A 20828-nucleotide genomic window follows, 5' to 3' on the forward strand; every position below is an offset into this window, starting at 1 on the left:
CAGAAAGAGTCCTTTGCTAATGCTTGATGGAATTGATGGTGGAGATAAATAAAGTGATTATTCGTCCTACGACTAGCCGAACAGGTGGCAGAAGTTGATTATAATCGAGACAATCACCCACCGTGTAATTCTTAACCCTATACGTGTAAGCTTAGCAGATTCGAATGTGACCTGATACTGTAAACTGTATATATTTAATTAACACCACCATCGATGACGAGTGGAAAACCTATCCATCAAGAATTACACACATTACCTGTATGTGTCCCGGGCGGTCGCAAATATGAATGACGCTTATTCATCCGATCTGTAAAACTGGTGTTTTATGCAGGTTTGAGTGCGACTAGCGAAGCAAACTGCGCTTTTTGAGTTTAGCCGGTAGAGCATACGTCTTCTGGGTTTGCGTGGCCTCCGTCATGAATTTCACTGGTTAGTATGGTATAACATGACGCATCATGTCGAACGCCGAAGCTTGGATGAGCTACAGATCGAATCATGTTACGTATATTGGTTTCCCTATGCATCTCTGTCGTACTTGTGGTTTAGAAAACACTTAACTTGTTGGAATTTTTATTTCTATTATGATTTTTGGGCGAGCGTTTGATACGCATTTGACTATCCCGATATCTCCACAACATCCTCCCGTAGTGATTAGTTTTTTTTTGAACCCTATTATATTTAATTAACTGGAAGTTTTCTTGTAGAAGCCCGTACCTTTCTGAAGAGATGTCGCGAAGAGAATGACCGTCAATCAGAGAAAATCGTCGAACTCTTTAAAGACTCGATTTTGCCTTCTATTAGTAAACTGGGCGATGAACGTAAGTGCATTCTTTCTATTTATAGAAATAAAAAAAAACTTTTCTTTTTTAATTAATATATATTCAGTTCAATGATAAAGTTGGCTTGGTCTAGGTGCCCTAATGCTCCCCAGAAAGTTATTATAGCTTATTCTGTATAACAGGTCAAAACGAGACTGTTCAATTGACTCTGTGTAGGATTTTTTTCGCAGAAAGTGGTCTGACTATAAGGTGCATATTGCAAATTTTCTCGCAGTACTTTCGAGGGCAATTACTGTTGACGCACGAAATACTTCATCATAGATTTAGTCTGGGGATATTGTATCATCGTGTATTAACCAGCTGCAAATCTAACGGGTAAAGCAAATAGTTTGGTAGTAGTTTAACAGGTGATCCAAAAAAGAGGCGATCTACACCATTCAATGTAGATGTATTAAACTCACTAAAGAACCTTTTTACTTAAGAATGGACCGTAGACTGTGCTAAAAGCAGTATCGAAAAAGGTATTACAATGCATGTACTTTTTAGATTGATGTGACAAGTAGAGCCACTGTGTTTTCAGGATGGATTGTCTATGAACAGGTAGCGATCTCCTCGTTCGACGTACGTGATTGGGACCTGTCAAAGGTAAATATATTTAATAGGGTAGTCATTGTTCGTGGTCAGAAGTTTTATTATGTACGATTGCCTTGTTAAACAACAGTCATTTTAATCTACAATGACTAATTAACGGCTAAGGCAAACCATCTTTATCATTTACAATAATAATAATACTTATTGTGATCAATTTAATTATGTATAAGTAGAAGCTGATGAATACTATACTTGATATGATAGAGCTTGTGCATTTCTTTCAGCAATGTCTACAACAGCTCAGCCAACAATATCCGGGAAGTCATCGTGTGCGGCGCTTGAAGGCGATGCAACAAGAGGCTCTCGGCCGGTTCGAGGACGCTGCAAAGATCTATGATGCATTGTTAGCTGAAGATGAAACAAACGCGTCTGTTCACAAGCGGAGGATCGCAATGCTCAAAGCGCAGGCCTTAATACCCGAGGCTATCGAGAAACTTTGCGACTATCTCAAAAAGTAACGAAAATTATCCGTCTCAAATATTTTTAAATTCTAGTTTCTTCAAAATGTTAGAGTTGTAACTTCGATTGTTTGCGCATTTCTACAATGTCCTGTAACGAATGCTCTTATTCCATCGTTCTGAAAAAAATAAATATACGAAATGTTTCGCTTTTGCAGATTAATATTAATGAATATTTACTGAAATAGATTTCAGAGCGATCAAGAAGCTTGGCTGGAATTGTCCAATTTATATATCATAGAAAATGACTTCGCGAAAGCCGCTTTCTGTATGGAGGAACTTATCATGGCTCAGCCTCATAATCACCTTTACCATCAGCGATATGCTGAGCTGCAATTTCTTATCGGAACGACTGAGAGCATCGAACTTGCCCGGTCATACTTCGCACAGGTAAGGTTTGATTGGTGTTTTTCGTTTGTTTGCAATACGCAAACAATTGTTCGAATATTCTAGATTAAAATAACCAACATTTTTTTAACAATCAGAGAACGAACGGATCCAATATTGCCAGTCTTTTTTTATTCACCAAAAACGCCAATAAAATCGACATGTAAGTGATCATTTGGGAGGCACCAACCTTCGCACATAATCATTATTATATGGATAATGTCTATTCATGTGAGACACGCATGCACTTTAATTGTAGGCACTCAAACTAAACCCTCGCAATCGATCGGCGTTGTTCGGGTTTTATACGACCGCGCAGTGGTTGAGCGTTTCACCAAAATTCTCCTTGCAGAAGAAAAAGGATAATCAGAAGTACCTTAAGTGGGCCGCTGAACAAATTCGAGCTTTGTATAAGGTAAATCATCTTTTCATCTACGCAAAGCAATTCTATTAAGACCGTATGGCGAAAATGAGCTAGAATGTTCACAGTAAGATACTAAATTTTCAGGATTCCATATCACATATCTCATTTTTAGATTAAATGTATTCAGGCTAAGGTTTTCAAAGATTTTATTTATTCAGCACAATGATAGTATCGATAAAAATATGCAATGTTCTGCAAACTCTAGGTCATAGAGTTCACTGGATGATTTCTTTTCCGCAATTATCAGTTAAGATTCTTAGATTGTTTTGCGATTTCTGTTTCAGCATCAAAGTAGAAACTTTTGATTTATGTGTATTGACGTTGTAGTCATTTTTCTTTTATTACAGAAAAATGTTGGAAAACTACAATTCAAGGACAAAGAAACGGAGCCAGCTGTAGAAGATCTCATGGCGCAATTGAGCATAGAAACTCCGAAGCATAACGAAAAGGGCGACAAGTCGTCATAAACTATAAACATTATTTTAATATATATGGTTATACGACTGCGATTGCATGTGTATTATCACTATAGTTGTATTAATGTAACGTAAAATAATTAAAAAAGAAATATATATAACTTTTACTTTTCTTTACTTCTAAATACATTCCTTCGAAACAAAGCAGAGCATGAATTCTATTTCTATTCCGATATACAACTTTATTAACTATTGAAGAATGAAAAATGTTTTACGCAGAAAAGGATACATTCATTTGACGTATTAACACAACAACAATCTATATAATTTGTAGAATAATTTGCTTCAACTAAATCAACCTACGAAATGATCACCTGTCCAAGGGCATTTTGAAAAGTAGTAAGGGTCTTCCCACTCATTGCGGGATTCCCTTTGGAATGAAGCTGTAGCAAATGGTTGCACGCACTTACGTCAAAGTGTGGTAAAATAGGCGAAGTCTGAATAAGGCCATTCACCTTTAGCACCTTCAGGTGTAGACATTTTTGCAATATCGAGGCAAAATATTGGCCTGTACATTCAGCTAAACAATTGCTGATATCTAGCTCTTTCAGGCAGGGCATATTTTGAATCAACGAAACTACAGAGTCGATTCCTAACTTTCCTAGTGGATTGCAGGAAAGATCAACTGTAGTTAGAGGAAAATGTTTAAGCGCTTCAATTATTGCTGTGTCTTGAATTCCGCACGATGCGAGTCGAATCTTCCGTAACGCTGTAAGTATTTTAGGCAAGGTGCTGCTTATAAGGTTGGCAAAAAATTGATCAACGAAATTGTAACTCAAGTCAAGCTCCTCCAATTCGGAGCTTCCGAATTTTCCCAACAGATCGCACAACTGTTTTCCTCGAAAATTACACCCAATTAAATGAAGAACTTTCAAATTTTTAAGCTTGGTGAAAACTTCAATAAGTGCCAATAGCGCATTTGGGTCCACATGAACAAAGCTTAGATGCAATGTATGTAAATGCACTTCGTGTTTGAGCACAACCATTAGCTCCTGCGGAATTTTCATATGATCCAGTTCCAATTTGCCTAACGCGGTGGCAGCTTGACAGCGAGCTAGAATTTTTTTGCCCGCTAATTGATCACCGATTTTAACCCTAAAACGTTCATCCAAGGGAGGTACATTCCACGACACTACTATACCTTTAAGAACTGGTATACCCTGAATACACATAATCGGATCTGAAGAGCAGAGTAGTGCTCCGTCTTCTAAAGCAATATTAACGACGGGTTTAGTTCCCTCGATTGTCTGATATCTGTCGGCTGCCTGCTGTTCCAGATAAGCAATCGTTAGTGTTGAAAAGTCTTTTGGTAAGGGGATCGACAGAAGGCGGTCTTCTACGCGAACTCTCACCAGGTGAACGGGCGTGTTATTGAAGTTTGCAATGTTCACTGTCGGTCGTTCAGTATAACTGCAAACACCTAACGATGATGAACTTTTTTTTTCAATCGTCGCGTGCCCATCCGTTAATGTCGCATTGAGGATATCAAGATCTACTGTTGCTTCTTTAGGGGAAATTCTTCCGTTTTTTGTAGGTGTGCTGCACATTAGTGTTCGATCAAAAGCCTCCCGAACTGCATGGTCATCGTTTTCTTGCGAGCTATTCGAATCATCGCTTATGTTTCGCATCATAGATCGCTTTTTTACTTTTGATGCTGGCGGCGGAGTATGTTGGTGCCTGTAACATGGCAGATATATGAACGCAGGCAACAAATCTATCACGTTCTGTCTGTATTTGGTGATTATGTTATGAGGCAATGATTGCAATAAAAGTTCAACAGGAACTTAAACTTTGTCTCTTTGGGTCTATAAGGATTATTAGCGGTCGTGACATTTAATAATCCTTTCACATGTATTTCTTACGATGGTATTTACGATTTTTCGGGTATTACTAACCTGTTTCCTTTAGTTTGTTTTTGAAAAGGAATTGAAGCTATTGTGGGTAGATCATGTTCACTGGTATCGACAGGTTGGGCATCGTCAATTCTTGGCCGTTTTGAGCGTACGACAACGTCATCTAGCCGTCTTTGTTTTTTCCTTCGTGTTTGTGCATGTCGAGGTAGGTCATCCTCAATTATAACAGGCTCAGAAGCTCCCCCTGAACTTTGAATGAAAGGAGATGGAGCTGTGATATGCTGATAACGTCGCCGAATCAGAGTCTTAAGGTAACGCACTTCAATATCAGCAGCCTGCAGTTTTTCACGCACAGCTAAATAAAAAAAATTAAATACAATAAGAGGTGGATTCTCTTATTTAGATCATGCTTTCTGTCTGACGTAATGCTAATGCTGTTCCGAGCATAAGACTCGAACCTTAGTTTTTAAGTACATAGTTTCTCTGTCTTTCTTGCAATGCAGTAATATTGAAATCAATTGACAACACTCACAATCCTGGATGATGATATAAAAATTAATATGGATAATAATAATGGATTACTTTGTGAATGCAATTAACAAGGATTGCGTAAAGCGCGATCTTCAGGAAAAAATAAAAACGACTTTAGAGCGTGAAGTATAATAAAGGTTTGCTTTCAGTGCCGTCTAGGGCTAATAATTTCTTGTTGAAACGTATTTTGTGATTGTAGGTAGTTGGAATGTATCGCTGTAAAATGAGTCTTTAAAAAGGAGAAAAAACGTCTCTATTGCTATTTCTTTTATTTGCAAAATTCGGTAACCTTCTAAAAAAAGTTTACAATTGTCTTTGGTACGAAAACATACTAATACGTAAAGCAGCCATTGCCATTGATTTAACTTCTGTTATATATTAGATTTGTATTTTTGGAATGGCTCCTATTTTTTCAAAGGAGACAAAGGTTTTGACTTTATTTCAGCTGTTAATTAAATATCACAGTTATAAACTTACACATATACACTTCATCTTGGGTTTCGCAAGCCTCAAGTACGTCAAATGGAGTCTGTCCACGGATAGTCAAGGCTTTAGCGTTGGCTCCTTTGTCAAGGAGATATGACACAATCAGGTAGTTTCCTCCTGCCGCAGCTGAATGAAGAGGCGTTATTCTGAAAATGCAGTTGACTTCAACTAGAACTAGTGTACTATCGATAAACCATGCCACCTGCAACATGTTTGAAATATTTTCCCTTGAAAATTTAATTTACCATAAAGGTTGGCCGGAAATAGTAGTGCACATAAGAAAAGATGAGTTGACTTTTTTACATATATGAGAGATAGATTATCCAACGAAACTTTCTTCAAAGACAAATGGTGTATCCCATATCGTTCGATCACTGGACATATTTCCGAATAGAAGTATGCAGTGGAAGAATAAAGGTCGTTTAGTGTACCTGTGCGAATTATCTTTTCCTTCTCTATTGACCTGCGCGCCGGCTTCCACTAATGCCTTGGCAATCTCCAAGAACCCGTGATTCGCTGCATCGTGAAGCGATGATAATCCTCCATTATCCGTCGAGTTCACATCAGATCCTACGAAAACAAACCAAATTCTCACGTAACCCGAAATACTCGAAAATATCAACTGTATCTTCCAAAAGTGTCCAGTGTGGACGTTTTTTTTTCTATCACGGTGTACAAGTTTTATTTAGATTATTTTCTGCCTCGTTTCGACCAGCCTTATTTACCTTGCGCGATCAGCTTGTTGACCATGCTCAGGTTTCCTTTGATGCATTCCTGTTGAAGCAGTGTCTCTCCTAGACCATTTCTTTTCTCAAAGGCCAGCCTACGCGTTATCGTACGAGTTCCTCTGGCATCGTTTGTACTAAGTGAACCTCCGCTTCCCTCCAGTTCATCCGACGGAGCCTCGAGTGACAGGTCGGAAAGGTTCACAGATGACTCTGAACCCGAATCTGGCGTCGAACCTTCAGCATTGTCGTCATCTTCTGAACTCTCGCCAAGTTGGAGGGACAGTGCACTCGACAGCGATTCCGCATCGGAGTTCAGCCCTAAGATTTTTTATTAAAATCAACTATTTGGAATCTTATGTATAGAATTGGGCAATACGTAGGTAACATAACAGAATACATAGAACAGGTTTACGGCATTCACGATTATTGATGAATAATCAAAATAGCATATACGTTAATCTTTACAGGGCTTGAATGATACTTGAATGAGCCTTGGTATATTTTTAAATGGCTTTGTAAATTTCCTATTGAAAGTATTTCCCAACACAAGTAATTACATTTATATTAAAGAAAAACTACCCTTGGTTGCTTTGAAACATTCTGCAGTAAGATGCTAGCCATATACCCGTAATGTCATCCATTAAATGGAACTACCGCATTGGCTATAGAGTTCTATTGCTATACAGACCGTCTTAATATCTCAAATATACTGCGAGTATATCTAGCAAGGCCTCTTCTAGCAGGTGTTTACGTTAAGTCTACGCCTTTGTTAGTTGCGCATTGAACTCTGCGTCAAGTGGAAATAATTAAATGTGAAAGAAGTTTAAACCACAGTATTGAGCCTTCTACGTCCCCTTTGCCGATGTTTTTTGAAATTTCAAGTAATTCAACAGAAAGAGGCCAATGACAGTACATACAGAGACTTCCAGTAACGCTCTATTAGCTACTATATTATGTACATTCGCCCGAATGACAGAAACAAAATAACTGATGGAACAAGAACATACTTTTCGGGTAAGCGTCACTATACACGGCGCTTACGTAAAAACTTGATGATCAAAAATGTTACTGAATCCAAGACATATTACTGGCAAATTATCTCGTTTACCATTTGCGTACATTCGTCTGAAATGATCTTATTCTTATTCATAAACACAATATGGTGGATTGAACAGTAAGGCGAACGATTCTCTTAGAGGTGCTAATATGATCATTGTTAGATAGTCCCAATTGTTCGCGTTAGTGAGAAAGGATGCAACGTCTGTAAGAGAAACGGTTTTGCTGTCAACATCACAATAGGCGCCTAGTAACATCCTGTTACCAGCAACATGTAAGAAAAGTCCACTGATGCAAAGCAGACGCCTCAGACGAAAATTCTTGTTTGTGATATTACAATATTTTTGTTTGCTCTGATGTAATAGCTGCATATTTAAAAAGCTGTAACGGATTGGCTTTGATGAATCATATAAGACCAAAAAGAGTAAGTATCGTACTGCCTTCTTCATTAAGTGTTGATATTTTTCACCTGTGTGCCTTCAGACCAAAATGAAAGCAAAAAGACTTAAATTACATAAAAGGTTATCTATTGTAACCTATGCGCAAGAGCGTAGAAGCACATCTTCCTTGCAAATGCACATTTGTAAAATATTTACGTATTTTATATTGAACAAAAAAAGGTCAACCTGTACTTTAGTTACTGTTTTTTTGACAGTTTACTAACCAGGGCCGATTATTTGTTGCCAGAAGCTATTTTGTTAAATACTAGGGTGAACCTTGGTAATAACAGCTAACTTTACTTCCCCTTGTGCACTTGTGCAGGACCATTGTAAATATGTGAGAGCATATCATTACATGAATCTTCCAAATGGATCAGTTGGACGAAGAGATTTTACAGAACAGGTTGCGTGTTTTCTAGATGTGACACCAATAGATTTTTCTTGTGGGTAAGCCTATGCCACAAAAACTGACGATACTGAACGATTCCAAAGCCGTAATTGAATCAATAGCCTACCGTTGGTAGCAATGTACATTAATTCCATTAACTCGTATGTAAACAATAACAGAACTAAATATAATCACAAACAGTGTGTACATTTTTTTGTGATAAATCTACGCCTATAACCAACTAATATAATATAAAGCGTAGCTTTTCACATAACTAATTATTTTGGTATCGTCAACACCGAAATCCTCTTTTCAAATTTATCTGCAGAAAGAGCATAATCTGATGCTCTAGCTTCAAAAAGCAATGCTGTATATTGTAAGTCAGTTGGATGATATCTGACTAAACAGTAGCTTGCTTAAAACATGTATGCATTGGTGCTTATGTACTTAATAAACAAAAAGAAAGACGTCTATATATATATATATATATATATATATAAACCGAGAGGATGCCTATTTTTTTCTGAAATTTCTATTCGCTCTATTTTATAATATGCCTATGAAGCCACAAAAAGTTGCTCTAGCCTATAAAGTTTGTGCAATTTATGGTTGAGAAGTGTTATTCCAAGAAATGGGTCAAAGATGATCCTGTCTTCGTTTTTTGCAAATTTCGCCGTGATGGTCCTTGTAGTGTTCGACCAATTATGACGATCAAATTATTGCGATGTTGAGCAAAACCGACAAGTAAGTAGCCATGACATCGTCAAGGAAAGACACATACACTACCGAAGAGTCTTAATCTTTTTGAAAAACCTGGATACAGAAGCCCATGTTTGATGTCACGCAAATTACCGCAAAAGAAGTTATTCGATCGAATTTCCATCTGCGAAACTTCACAAAGACGCGACTAATTCGCACCATTTCTAAAGCGGTTGATCATGGGTGGTGGAAGGTAGATTACATATGACTGAGCTCAAAACACCCTGGCCAAAACGAGGAAAAGCTCCGCGATTTGTAGCTGTATGTTTGGTGGGATTGGAAAGAAATCGTGCACTATGAGTTGCTACAAAACAGTTAATTCGGATCTTTACTCAACAACTAACGAGATTACCACAATGTATTGAGAAAAATCGACTGAAGCTAGTAAACAAAAGCGACGCCAAAAGTGACAAAGCCGCACGAGATACATCTTTAGCTACCGGGCTAACATTTGAAAAAGAAGTTTTAGTGTATTCACCGTATAACCAGGATATTGCACCATCAGATTACCTTCTATCCTGGTCTCCGCAGAACTCCTTTAATGATGTCAGTTTACTTTCAATGGAAAGATGCAAAAATCACTTAAGTTCCATAGTGAGGACTACCAGAAAAAATCGTAAAATCATGGATAAAATGAAGCACAATAAGTTCAGCACTATTATTTTAAAATATAAGCAAAATTTGTTTTAATTTTGGTCTGAAGGCAGTCAATACTTTTTTGACACCCAATATTATATATAATATATAACCTCAGCCTTAAATCTAGGATACAACCAACACTTCCCAGTTTCTGTAGTACGAACGGACATACCTAATACGTCAATTTAAAAGCCAAAGAACCACCTACAATATAGCCAAATTGGCATTAGATCTCGGTCATATGAGTAAGTCTCATATAATGTTAAATTATTTTTTAAAAACGATCGAGTTGTCTCCGTTGAAAGTACGCCAAGCATGAGAAAATGTGCTAGCAAAATGGCTTACATTGATTTCTTAATTTTTCAGGTTTTTAGAATGCAAACTATGTACAGCTGGATCGTTCCGTCCAATCAAAAAAATCTACTGTTAGTAATACTGTTGCTGGCAACATCTGTTATACAACTGTGTCAAGCAGCCCAACCTTTGCCACCGTCTTCGGCTACACCGACATGCACTACTCAACTTTCCTCTTACTGTAAAAGCAGCTACTCGAAAGGACCGGTACTTAGTGGAGGCCACTGCCGTATTATGCAGCAGTGCTGTCGTACAGCAAAAGATAAATGCCCCTTTGGTACAAATCTTTACTATCTTGGCGAAATCGGTACGGGGAATACGCCATGCTACGAATGTCTATAATTCTTCTTCAATGTCTTTTTGCATATCTTCCTAGTCATCTTACCAAAAGGTAGCCTTACCCTGTAGCCATTCAGTATTCCGTCTGTTGTATTATAATCAGGTAATTGTAACCGCTTTATAGCATAATTTCATGCATAGTGAAAATAAAGGTAATACGTAAAAACAAAATGTTTTCAATACAGAGATTCGTTAATTCATTTAGAAACTAGAGTACAAATAACAAACTGCGTTATACAAACAGTAATAATCAGATAAAACTTTCAGATTGTCTCCTTTTAATTAGCTAAATCTTTTAATTATCATCGACATGCAGTATTCTTTTGATGTCTTGCTTTTTGCGAAAGGTAGATTTTGCCCGTAGATAAAATGCAAGTTAAAATGAAAATAAAATATCAAAAATATAAAGTTTAAACAAGCAGTGACTTCTGTAAAGTCAATTCCAATATGTGTGCATTTAAATGTGACAATTATGCGAAGCTACCCAAACTTCATTCAAAATATTACGCTTATGGCTGATGTACAAATCGTTTCTAACACTAATTATTGTAATACTTGCCAAATAATCGGTTGTCAAAGATTACTCGTCTAAAATTTTTTGCCTGATTTTACAATTACACTAGTGTATATGCACTAAATTGGAGGTGATTGGTAATGTTCTTCTCTTGGAACTTATCGGCCGTGCTAGAAGAAAACGTGTTTGACTGTTTGCACCAACAAATCAGCCAACAACTTTGAAATATTTTTGCGATAACAAAGTGGTCCGGCAATCTATCTCTACATCATGAAAAGAACTAACAAAAGTAATTCACTGATCATAGTGAAGCTCCTATCGTTTAATGTAAACTTTCTCTTACGCATTATTCAATGCAGATACCAAACTAAGGTCATTAAGCTAATTGTCACAACGGTTATCATAGTCGGCTATCGTATGCATCTGACTTATAGATTGAATTACGTACAACTGAAATTCACAAATAGCGTTTAATACCAGCTATAAGTTTGATCTGGGCGGTTCAAGTGATAGGAGGAATAGTTCTTAGCAATATGGATCTTTTGTCAAGGAGTCTTCTACTGATGAATACAATTTAACCTTTTAAGAAGGACTGATACAATTTAATCTATATAAAACAAGCTTTTTAGTACGTAGCACAATTAAGGAGCTTTGTTTTCTAGAAGAATTGATTCATATTGTTACATAATCACCGAAATATTCAGAAATATGCCAGTCTACTTTTGATAAAGTTCACACAATAAGTTCAAGTCCATGTAGCAGTGTTTGTTGAAACGCTGCCACCGCAACAGAAGAAGTAAAACAGACGAAACTGTGTTTGTCGTTAAATGTAACAACTTGAGCTGCTCATCTCACCACCGAGGGTTAAAAAAACCACCTTAAACATAGCAGAAATCAATTCCAATGCCACCCACCGATTTCACAGTACGCTTTAGCCAATTTGTCGTACACGTTCTTTCTGATGGAGCCCTGGCGGCATTTCGTTGCATTTTCCGTTGCTTTTCGGCCAAAGTTGAGAAGCTTTTCCTGATCTTTTTGCTTCAGCGCACAGTTGACCAGTGACAGGTAGACACTGCATAATTCCTCGTAATCATCTTCGTTTCTATAAGTAACTTCTTTCAGATACCAGATTTCTGCCTCTACGTATTCTGCTAGATCAGCATACGTTTCTGCAATTGAGCCGCACACAGCGGCGTATCTGTAAGAGTCAAATAAAACGTACGGAAGGCTATTTGATCTACGTAGGCTTAGGAACCCGAAAATCTCTGGTATAAGTTTCTGCGCTAGTGCTATGCTTAATAAATAAATGGAGCAAACTAAATTATTAGCCTTGAGCGCTGTTTTGTTACATCTTGCAGAGAACCTTATCATTTTTTGCACACGAAATGTCATGTTTTTACAAATTAAATATCATGGTAAGTTAATAATCTAGGTGGCCTATTGTCAGCGCAATCGCAGAATCAACAACAGGGATGAAGGCTTATATTGTTTACAGAAAGGATTTGTAGTTTTCGAAAAATCAGAACACTGTTGTGACAATCACGCATTAAAAATATATGTAACGAAACGGAGCCTTAGGCGTTAAATTGTATGTGTCTATCAAGGTTTATACATTAGAAACTGTAAGGTACTGTATCGTGGGTCTTCTTGCTCTGTGTCAACTATGACCCGCTATCACTTGTCTATAATAGGATGTGTTTAAGGACGTTTATAATCCAAATAAATATTGCAGCAATGCACCATTTTTCTCATTATGTATAATTACACATCCAGATTACTTTACCTATGTTGTTTCAATAATAAATACACATGCTTAAGAAACACACAAAACAGCAATCAATTTTACCAATACGGCTTTTGACAAGAATATCTTACCGTTTACATTTTTGCGCGAAGGGTTCGTCAATAGCCTTATAAGCTTCTATAGCTCCCAAATGGATTCCGACTTGAATTAGTGTGTCCCCTATTTTTTCAAATAATTCATTTTGCCCACTTTCTCCTGAGCGTAACAATTCATGCCACCGCTCCAAACGAATAGCACATTTCAGATATTTTATTAAGCTGAAACAAACATTTAGAAAAGTGCAAATATTACGCTATTCATATTGAACTAGTTGTGATCCGTCTAGATAAAATATATATTTTCAGCAAGTTTCAGGCCTGAATGGTTTAACAACGGACTAGCCATGACGGCAGCTTATCCAAGTATTATGACTCACTCAAAAATGTTGTTCAAACAACTTTCCAGTAATTCACGGCGATTCACAGCCTAAACTGGAGAACTGTTAGTTCAATCTGCTGGAGACTTTACGAAAAGTCTCTAGCAGATTACTGAGTTTACGAATACTCAGTACCAGTTTATTGAGGTCGACTAATAGACAAGTAATCAATACAACTACAATCAAAGTGTTTTGATTACTTAACAAAGACCACAACGTTTTAGCTCAGTTTAGCCCCCGTTTAAAATGTTCTATAGTAGATGTAGACACATGAGATATTATTGTTTATCACGAGCGAAGTAGCCAGAATAGTGGATGGGTTGCCAATAATACTTCGGTGGTAAGAATATCCAAAGGGTTCCACAATTCCTACCTGTTTCTTTTAGGTTCATCCATATTTTTTGCATAAACTCGAGCATGGTTCAGGGCCTGACGGGCATCCTTCCATTGAGACCCCACCATAAAGGCTACCCCTAGCAACATATACGCCTCACCGCGCCTAGCCGAATTCTTTGTTTCTCGACCAATAGCCAAAGCCGCTTTCGCTGCCTCGGCCGCCCCTGTGAAATCCTGTATATGCCCTCGTGCTTCCGACAACTCACAAAGCGTATTATACAAATCTGACTTTGATTCTTTGTCCAACTTTGTCCCAGACAACTGAAAAAAGAGATAAGTAGTTACGATGGACCGTGCCGTCTAATTATACAGCGTCATGTTTATTCTAATAGCTCCAATTCGGTGCCTACAAGATCTTAGTGGCATGAATAGTACGGATGTTTAACATACAGCAAACGATGGTCAGAAGATTTTACAGGCATTCACGGCCTCGCAGGGCACTAAACGTCCATTTAAATTTCCTGCTGGGAGAATAGCATACAACTAAGGATTTTGGTTTGGGCTTCTTGGGACTGCATTTAAGTTTATATATAATTCAGCTCCTTTGTCGCATCTGACGAATGGCTTAACCGAAAAAAGGTTTTTCAAATTTTCCGAAAAACCATCCTGGATGTGCAGGCAGTGACCTACCTGTCGCAACGTGTAGATGGCACGCTCAAGATACTTGATTGAACCTTTATCATTACGTGTTCTCTGTGACGTCAGAGCAAGATTATAAAGCAATCTGCCACGCATTAGGCGGGCTTCCTCTACATCAAGCAGCTTATCCTTTTCAAACTGTAAGGCCAGCAAAAGGGCCGAATTGTAGAACTGGATCGCCTTGTGAAGGGAATCTGGTCATACATTTAGAAAAATAGAAACGAAAATAGATTATAGTATATATTACAACCACCATGCGCCACTGAACATTACCTAATTTTGCATCTGATCAACGAGCCGTTAGTTGGTAAATCAACAAGTCATTGATTCCAAAAGCATTTTGCATCTGGCACATGATACAAACAATATATAAGGTCATACAGTAAAGCCATTTTTGATTAGATTGGGCGTACCTGGTGTTCCCTCGATGTCATATTTGGCGGCGTAAACTCTACCGAGAGTTGTGTAGGCCCGTTGTTTCTCTAAATCACTGGTTTCTTGCACGAGTTTGAGGTATGATCGAACATTTCGCAGCGAAGTATCTATATCACGTAACTCAAGATATGCTTCACCAATAAACCTGTAATAGTAAGAACAACACATTAGAATGAATTGTTTTAGTAGCTATGAAAAAAATATCTAAGGAAGGGTCTCACATAGCACCTTCATCAATATTCAAATAACACAATTGCGTAGGAAGCTGCCTCGTGCGATAGAAGTGAGCAAAAAATGTTCAAACGCCAAGCAATCCTTATTTATATAGCTAAGTTAAGACAAAGCGAAAAGCTTGGTAAAATATTTTTGAAAGAAAATGGGCCTCACTATTTTAGGTATGTGAATGTATATAGAGACGGTATTTACATGTTCACGTATTCAGCATGTATAAGCAAGTAAAACACCGACTGATAATTGAACAGTAACAAATATACAAGAACCTCTAAAAGTTTCTGATTATTATTTTATTTATTGGAGTTCTATTCGTTCAGGTCAAATTTCACTTGATATAGAGCCATTGTAACACGCACAAAGATAAAAACACTGTAAAGATCTGCTCTAAGATAGCATTTATAACGGATCACACAAAAAACAGAACGACATAACTATATTGCACTAGCGTTTAGTGAAGTTTTGCAGTTAAGATCTAAATAGTCACTGGCAAACATATCGCAAACAAGATACGATTTTTTTTTTAAATTAATTACCTACTATACTAATAACCTAAAAAAATACAACCAATGGAAAGGGTTATGCATACAAAAGCGAATAAATATTACTGCGCACGAAGAAACTTATGGTGTCCTACCGGTGACATCGTGCTAACTCGAGTTTCTGTCCAGCAGAGCTACGTAAGATTTCAAGGAGCTCCGATCGGACTTCAACAACCCGCTGCCATTGACGGTCCTCGGCAAGTTCGCACGCCAACTCTTCCAAAACGTTGGCAAGCTCGCGACGATTTCTGCGCTCGCGGGCATTCTGACAGGCTTTCTCTAATTTCCGGATAACCGAACTCATCGCCAAGATCAACAACACTTTTGGACAATGTATATGCTGTCACTTCTGCTGAACACAGTAGTCTCAATGTATGCTCCGCTCATACGTAGGGAAAATTGTTAGAAATTCTGACGTCTTTAACAGTTAAACCACGCAGCTGCTCTGGCTAAGCCGTCGTTGGTAATGACAATGTTCCAGTTAAAACCCACATCAATGGCGACATCTAAGCTCTTCTTCTTTCACGTCTCAGTGCCGCATCTATTCTTGCTTATCATATTTTTATACAAGATGCACTTCCGACAAATCGAACATTACGCACCCGTGAATTCGGATGGGCTTCAATATCATAACTTTCGCGCCACTGCGTGGTTGGGCCCCATGTTCAGACGCGACTCTTAATTGACCCTATAAATACTGTCATTCAATTGCAAGTACACCTATTGGCTAATCGAGCTTATCCTACTGTTCTTGAAGGTAAAACTACAGGGCACATACATTGTTCATTAGGTCCTGCGAAACGTTACTCTCTGTAAAGTTACCATAAGTGCTCGAAGCCAGGATCTGTGTCTGACCGCCAGTCACCAATACTGCAGAAGCAGTGAAGGTCGCTCAGTTGACCGAACCAGCGGTGCAATAAACCAAATATCGGCCACTCGAGTCTCGCTAATATCTGCAAACAGAGAGCCGCGCAGAAGATTTTCTGAGTCAATTAAGATGAATAAGTTTACCCGCATCGCAATCCCTCTGCGGACGGGTTTTGCGCGCCACATGTCGCAGATGCGAACCGTTACTCTCATCCCAGGCGACGGTATCGGCCCAGAGATTTCGGCATCAGTACAAAAAATCTTTGAAGTGGCCGGTGTTCCTATCCAGTGGGAGATCGAGGACGTAACTCCTGTGAGTGGACAATGCCTCAAAATCGTTTCTGTTTTGTATTGCTGTATCTTTGCCTTAGGTGTTTTTTTGGTTGTAGTCATGTCCGTTATTTGCCTGGATGAGTTAAAAAAAAAAAGCCTGACATCGTTCTCTGATAGAATAGCGGCATGTTCCATTTAGAACCATCATAGTCAGCGCTAGCAAAACGTGTTTGTAAGGTCGCCTTGAGATGCTCCAGATATCCAGGTAATCTTTATCGAACGGAGTGATTCACATGGGAGTTTAGTTGTCTTTAAAAGCTCCGAAAGAAAGCATTATCGTGAGAATGCCATTACTATTACTATGTACGCTAGGTACAAGTCAACAGCTTGACCGTAATATGCCAACCTAAACGGATGTTTGCCGTGCTATTGATTTTCAGTCATTTCTAGTGATGTTTGTGGGTTATGACGATGTAAAATGACTAACGATGTGAGGCCATACAATCGAGGTTATTGAAGTCTAATATAACTTGTAAGATTGATACGACTAATGTCATTGTTACAGCGGCCTTTGAACCCTCATCTGGCATGAACGCACGCCCTGCCTGCGTAATTGCCCTTTCGAAGGTCTTTACAAAGAGCAGCTAAATGTTTTTGGGATTTTTAGACAGTACAGCAGGATGGAAACCGCAGTTGTTACCGGAAACATTAGAAAGTGATTTTACATTGAAAGGTGGTCATAAATAACCTTGTTCAGCCAACTTATCTAGTACAAGCTTCTAAGTAGTGCTACGTTTTTATGCTTCTCATGCGTTATGTTACAGGTTCGGGGTCCTGATGGGCGGTTCGGTATTCCACAGCGAGCAATTGACTCTGTGAACAAGAACAAGATTGGCTTAAAAGGTCCCCTGGCCACTCCGATCGGCAAAGGACATCGTTCCCTCAATCTTGCCCTCCGACAAGAGTTCAACCTGTACGCCAACGTCCGGCCTTGCCGCTCGATCGAGGGTTACGAGACGCCTTACAAAGATGTCGATGTTGTTACGATTCGTGAGAACACGGAGGGCGAGTATTCTGGCATCGAACACGAAATTGTACCCGGTGTCGTCCAGTCTATTAAGCTTATAACTGAGCCAGCTTCAAACAATATTGCTCGCTACGCCTTCGAGTATGCCAAAGCCAACGGTCGCGGCCAGGTAATTTTTACCTAATGTAAAATGTTTGATTTTCTTGAACTGTGCGTTAGCAATGCCATCTTTGCATTTGGTTAAAGCGACAGCGCAAGAACGTGCGAGAGCGATTTAGTAAGCTATTTGGTCAAGCCATCAAAAAATATCGCCGGTTAATAACCTGCCAATTGTCATGTTTATTCCATCTTCAAGCTATCATTGAAGCAACACTATCCAAATGCTGTGCTGCAGTAGTTTCATTGCATCGGGATTGTCAGCGAAACATTTGTGCGATCGAGACTCAAACGCCCCAGGCAAAACAACACCGTAAAAGTTAAACATTGTTCATGTAGAACACCTTGCAAATGCATTCATGTTCTATACTACGAGATACCATGACCATGCCTTAATATATTCAGCTGAGGTTCGTTAGAAACAAAGTGGTACAAAATGATAGGTATCTAATGTTTTTCCAAATTCAAGTTCGTTGAGGCTAGATAAAAATGGATCTGTTAAGTCAACTTAGTATTATATTTTCCCATTTGTATCGGCAATAATACGCCCACATGAATAAATTGTAAGATAAATGGCATATAACTCGTTCAAAAAATCCCAATTCAAGATTGAACTAATTTAACAATTATTTCCGGTTACACACAGGTGACAGCCGTGCACAAGGCAAATATCATGCGAATGTCGGACGGCCTATTTCTACAGTGTTGCCGCGACGCTGCCGAAGCCAATCCTGACATCAAGTACAACGAAATGTACCTCGACACGTTGTGTCTTAACATGGTTCAGGACCCATCCAAATTTGATGTGCTAGTAATGCCAAATTTGTACGGAGACATTCTGTCCGACCTTTGCGCTGGTCTCATCGGCGGTCTCGGGGTGACGCCTTCGGGTAACATCGGCACGGACGGTGCGATTTTCGAGTCAGTGCATGGAACCGCGCCCGACATTGCCGGCCAGAACAAGGCGAACCCCACTGCTCTGCTTCTGTCGGCAATTATGATGCTCCGTTACATGAATCTGAACGAGTTTGCTGACCGCATTGAGGGAGCCACCTTTAGCACGATCAAGGAAGGCAAACATCTCACTGCTGACCTTGGTGGCAAGGGGAGCTGCTCCGACTACACAAATGAGATCTGTTCGAAGGTCACGAATTAAGTCTTTTTTCTATTTTTGGCCGTAGCGCGCAACGCAGATTAGTGCTAAGTTTCACACTTTTTAAACGTTAAAACCGCCATCACTCATTTGTAGTAGACTCACGCTGGCTTCTCAATGACCACAAAAGACCTATTGAAGCAAAGACAACATATTTTGGTAAGACTGTCGAAGGGGATTAGACGAAAAAAAACAGCGAAGTTTTCAGAATAGTCAATTAATAGTGTGTATGGCTGTGGTGCATGTGTCTGATATGGTTATGTACCGTTGTATCAGAAGAGTGATTTACTTTGTCTAAGTCAGAACTAACTGTCGAAAAAGCTGAAGTTAGTGGAGCCAAAAAAGAATGTGGCACCGAGTTGGAACTGCAAAAAAAGAACTAGGTAGTAAATTAACAAACGTTTGTCTCCTTAGGACCGCTTCGGCGCGGTGACTGCCATCGTTTTTCAAAGCTAGCTTTTAAGTTATTACGAATTTGAAGATGCAGAATGGATAATAAATGAGAATAGTATATCAATTAACTACTAGTATATAATAAAAAATAATAGCAGATGAATAATGGAAACAAGTGACCTAGGATTATAATGTGAGGCAGTTGGAGTGCGTGGGAGCGCGATACTATGTACGAAAGGCGGGACTCCTGCTGCGCCTCGGTGTAGAGATGTTTTAAGTTATTTGAAAAATACAGGTAAAGAAAGCTTGTCAAGTGAAAGAAGAACTGCCGTCGGTTGGCTGTAAAATAAAAGTCGGTCCACAAAAAAAACTGGAAGTGTTTTGTATTTATCTTGGATTAGTATGCATGGCTTGTAGTCGAGGTATAACGTTTTTAGTTTAGATGATGAAAACGTTAATCCATAACTAAGTAGTGTACGGAAATGCTCCGAATTGTTTGAGAACTCAAAGCAGATACTCAATGGAAACGAGTTTTTTTTAGAAAGATTGGAACCAAAATACTCATTCTAATAGTTTTTCTTGGAATTTACCATATGGTGAAAAGTCAAAGTTTCCCTTTGTTTCATTTTCAATGTGTATCTTATAACATAACAATTCCCGTACCAACAACAATTCAGTACCCCGCTTACTTAGGATGTTTTAACCCAATGATTTCTTTACACATGAATGCTAACGACAGTTTTCACTTATTGGACTTGGCCAAACTAACACGGAAGCTTCGATAAGGTCCTCTGAGAGACATAAAATATGTAAAATATGTTTCTCCTTGTAATGCTTACATTAATTTTTTATGGTGTACGATGTTCCGCACATACAAAAAGAGCCCTCTTAACGTTAATGAACAAGTTCACAAACGAGACATCCCTGAGCCGATCCCCACGGTTACCCGTGTTCTCATAGGAAGGACCTATCTATACATATATTTAAACATATGGAGACATTTGTGCTTCAAGAAATAACACAATATTTCTTTTCTGCCGATATGCGAATATACATATCCTCACCACTGCTTTGGACTACTTAGTTTCAATTCTGGTAATGCGTCAGTTAAGCATTGGTTCAGACGACTGATTCTTTCTAGAACGAAACAAGCCGTGTGTATGTTTACGTTTCATTTCGAATTTTTAGTAGGTATACATTTTACCTATACACCGTCTCACGGAAATAATACTGCT

General features: G+C 38.6%; 3 protein-coding genes and 1 long non-coding RNA gene across 4 annotated transcripts; 3 read left to right on the forward strand and 1 right to left on the reverse strand.

Annotated features, from left to right (window-relative positions):
- The first annotated feature begins 108 nt into the window (after positions 1 to 108).
- On the forward strand, positions 109 to 3276 carry LOC111267300 (ER membrane protein complex subunit 2). Its single transcript, XM_022845459.2, has 7 exons — positions 109 to 429; positions 705 to 818; positions 1360 to 1424; positions 1655 to 1884; positions 2077 to 2278; positions 2535 to 2690; positions 3047 to 3276. The coding sequence occupies exons 1-7, from the start codon at positions 417 to 419 to the stop codon at positions 3164 to 3166; spliced, it is 900 nt and encodes a 299-aa protein (XP_022701194.1). The 5' UTR covers positions 109 to 416; the 3' UTR covers positions 3167 to 3276.
- A 55-nt stretch (positions 3277 to 3331) lies between these two features.
- LOC111267291 (tonsoku-like protein) lies at positions 3332 to 16332 on the reverse strand. Its single transcript, XM_022845442.2, has 11 exons — positions 15820 to 16332; positions 14930 to 15096; positions 14508 to 14710; positions 13855 to 14138; positions 13138 to 13323; positions 12177 to 12460; positions 6771 to 7091; positions 6477 to 6615; positions 6037 to 6191; positions 5071 to 5383; positions 3332 to 4852 (listed from the first exon to the last, which is right to left on the reverse strand). Exons 1-11 carry the CDS (start codon positions 16026 to 16028, stop codon positions 3475 to 3477), a joined length of 3639 nt encoding a protein of 1212 aa, XP_022701177.1. The 5' UTR covers positions 16029 to 16332; the 3' UTR covers positions 3332 to 3474.
- Positions 7786 to 10928, forward strand: LOC111267305 (uncharacterized). Its single transcript, XR_002684517.2, has 2 exons — positions 7786 to 8253; positions 10422 to 10928. It is a non-coding gene; the product is annotated as an uncharacterized LOC111267305 (long non-coding RNA).
- Positions 16333 to 16592: 260 nt separating the features above from the next.
- Idh3a (isocitrate dehydrogenase [NAD] subunit alpha, mitochondrial) lies at positions 16593 to 19963 on the forward strand. Its single transcript, XM_022845456.2, has 3 exons — positions 16593 to 16904; positions 17689 to 18060; positions 18694 to 19963. Exons 1-3 carry the CDS (start codon positions 16722 to 16724, stop codon positions 19201 to 19203), a joined length of 1065 nt encoding a protein of 354 aa, XP_022701191.1. The 5' UTR covers positions 16593 to 16721; the 3' UTR covers positions 19204 to 19963.
- Positions 19964 to 20828: the final 865 nt, after the last annotated feature.

The sequence above is a fragment of the Varroa jacobsoni genome, unplaced genomic scaffold (genome assembly GCF_002532875.2).
Source record: "Varroa jacobsoni isolate VJ856 unplaced genomic scaffold, vjacob_1.0 scaffold_1167, whole genome shotgun sequence".
NCBI classification, from domain to species: Eukaryota; Metazoa; Arthropoda; class Arachnida; order Mesostigmata; family Varroidae; genus Varroa; species Varroa jacobsoni.

Excerpts from the sequence above, each read along its gene's own strand:
- LOC111267291 (XM_022845442.2), bottom strand. The coding sequence starts at position 16,028 with ATGAGTTCGGTTATCCGGAAATTAGAGAAAGCCTGTCAGAATGCCCGC. Across the intron at positions 15,097-15,819 it reads GAGTTAGCACGATGTCACCG|GTTTATTGGTGAAGCATATC; the intron begins GTAGGACACCAT and ends TTACTATTACAG. Across the intron at positions 5,384-6,036 it reads CCAAGATGAAGTGTATATGT|CTGTGCGTGAAAAACTGCAG; the intron begins GTAAGTTTATAA and ends TTTTTTATTTAG.
- Idh3a (XM_022845456.2), top strand. The coding sequence starts at position 16,722 with ATGAATAAGTTTACCCGCATCGCAATCCCTCTGCGGACGGGTTTTGCG. Across the intron at positions 16,905-17,688 it reads AGATCGAGGACGTAACTCCT|GTTCGGGGTCCTGATGGGCG; the intron begins GTGAGTGGACAA and ends GTTATGTTACAG. Across the intron at positions 18,061-18,693 it reads AAGCCAACGGTCGCGGCCAG|GTGACAGCCGTGCACAAGGC; the intron begins GTAATTTTTACC and ends GGTTACACACAG.
- LOC111267300 (XM_022845459.2), top strand. Across the intron at positions 1,885-2,076 it reads CTTTGCGACTATCTCAAAAA|ATTTCAGAGCGATCAAGAAG; the intron begins GTAACGAAAATT and ends TTACTGAAATAG. Across the intron at positions 2,279-2,534 it reads CCCGGTCATACTTCGCACAG|GCACTCAAACTAAACCCTCG; the intron begins GTAAGGTTTGAT and ends CTTTAATTGTAG.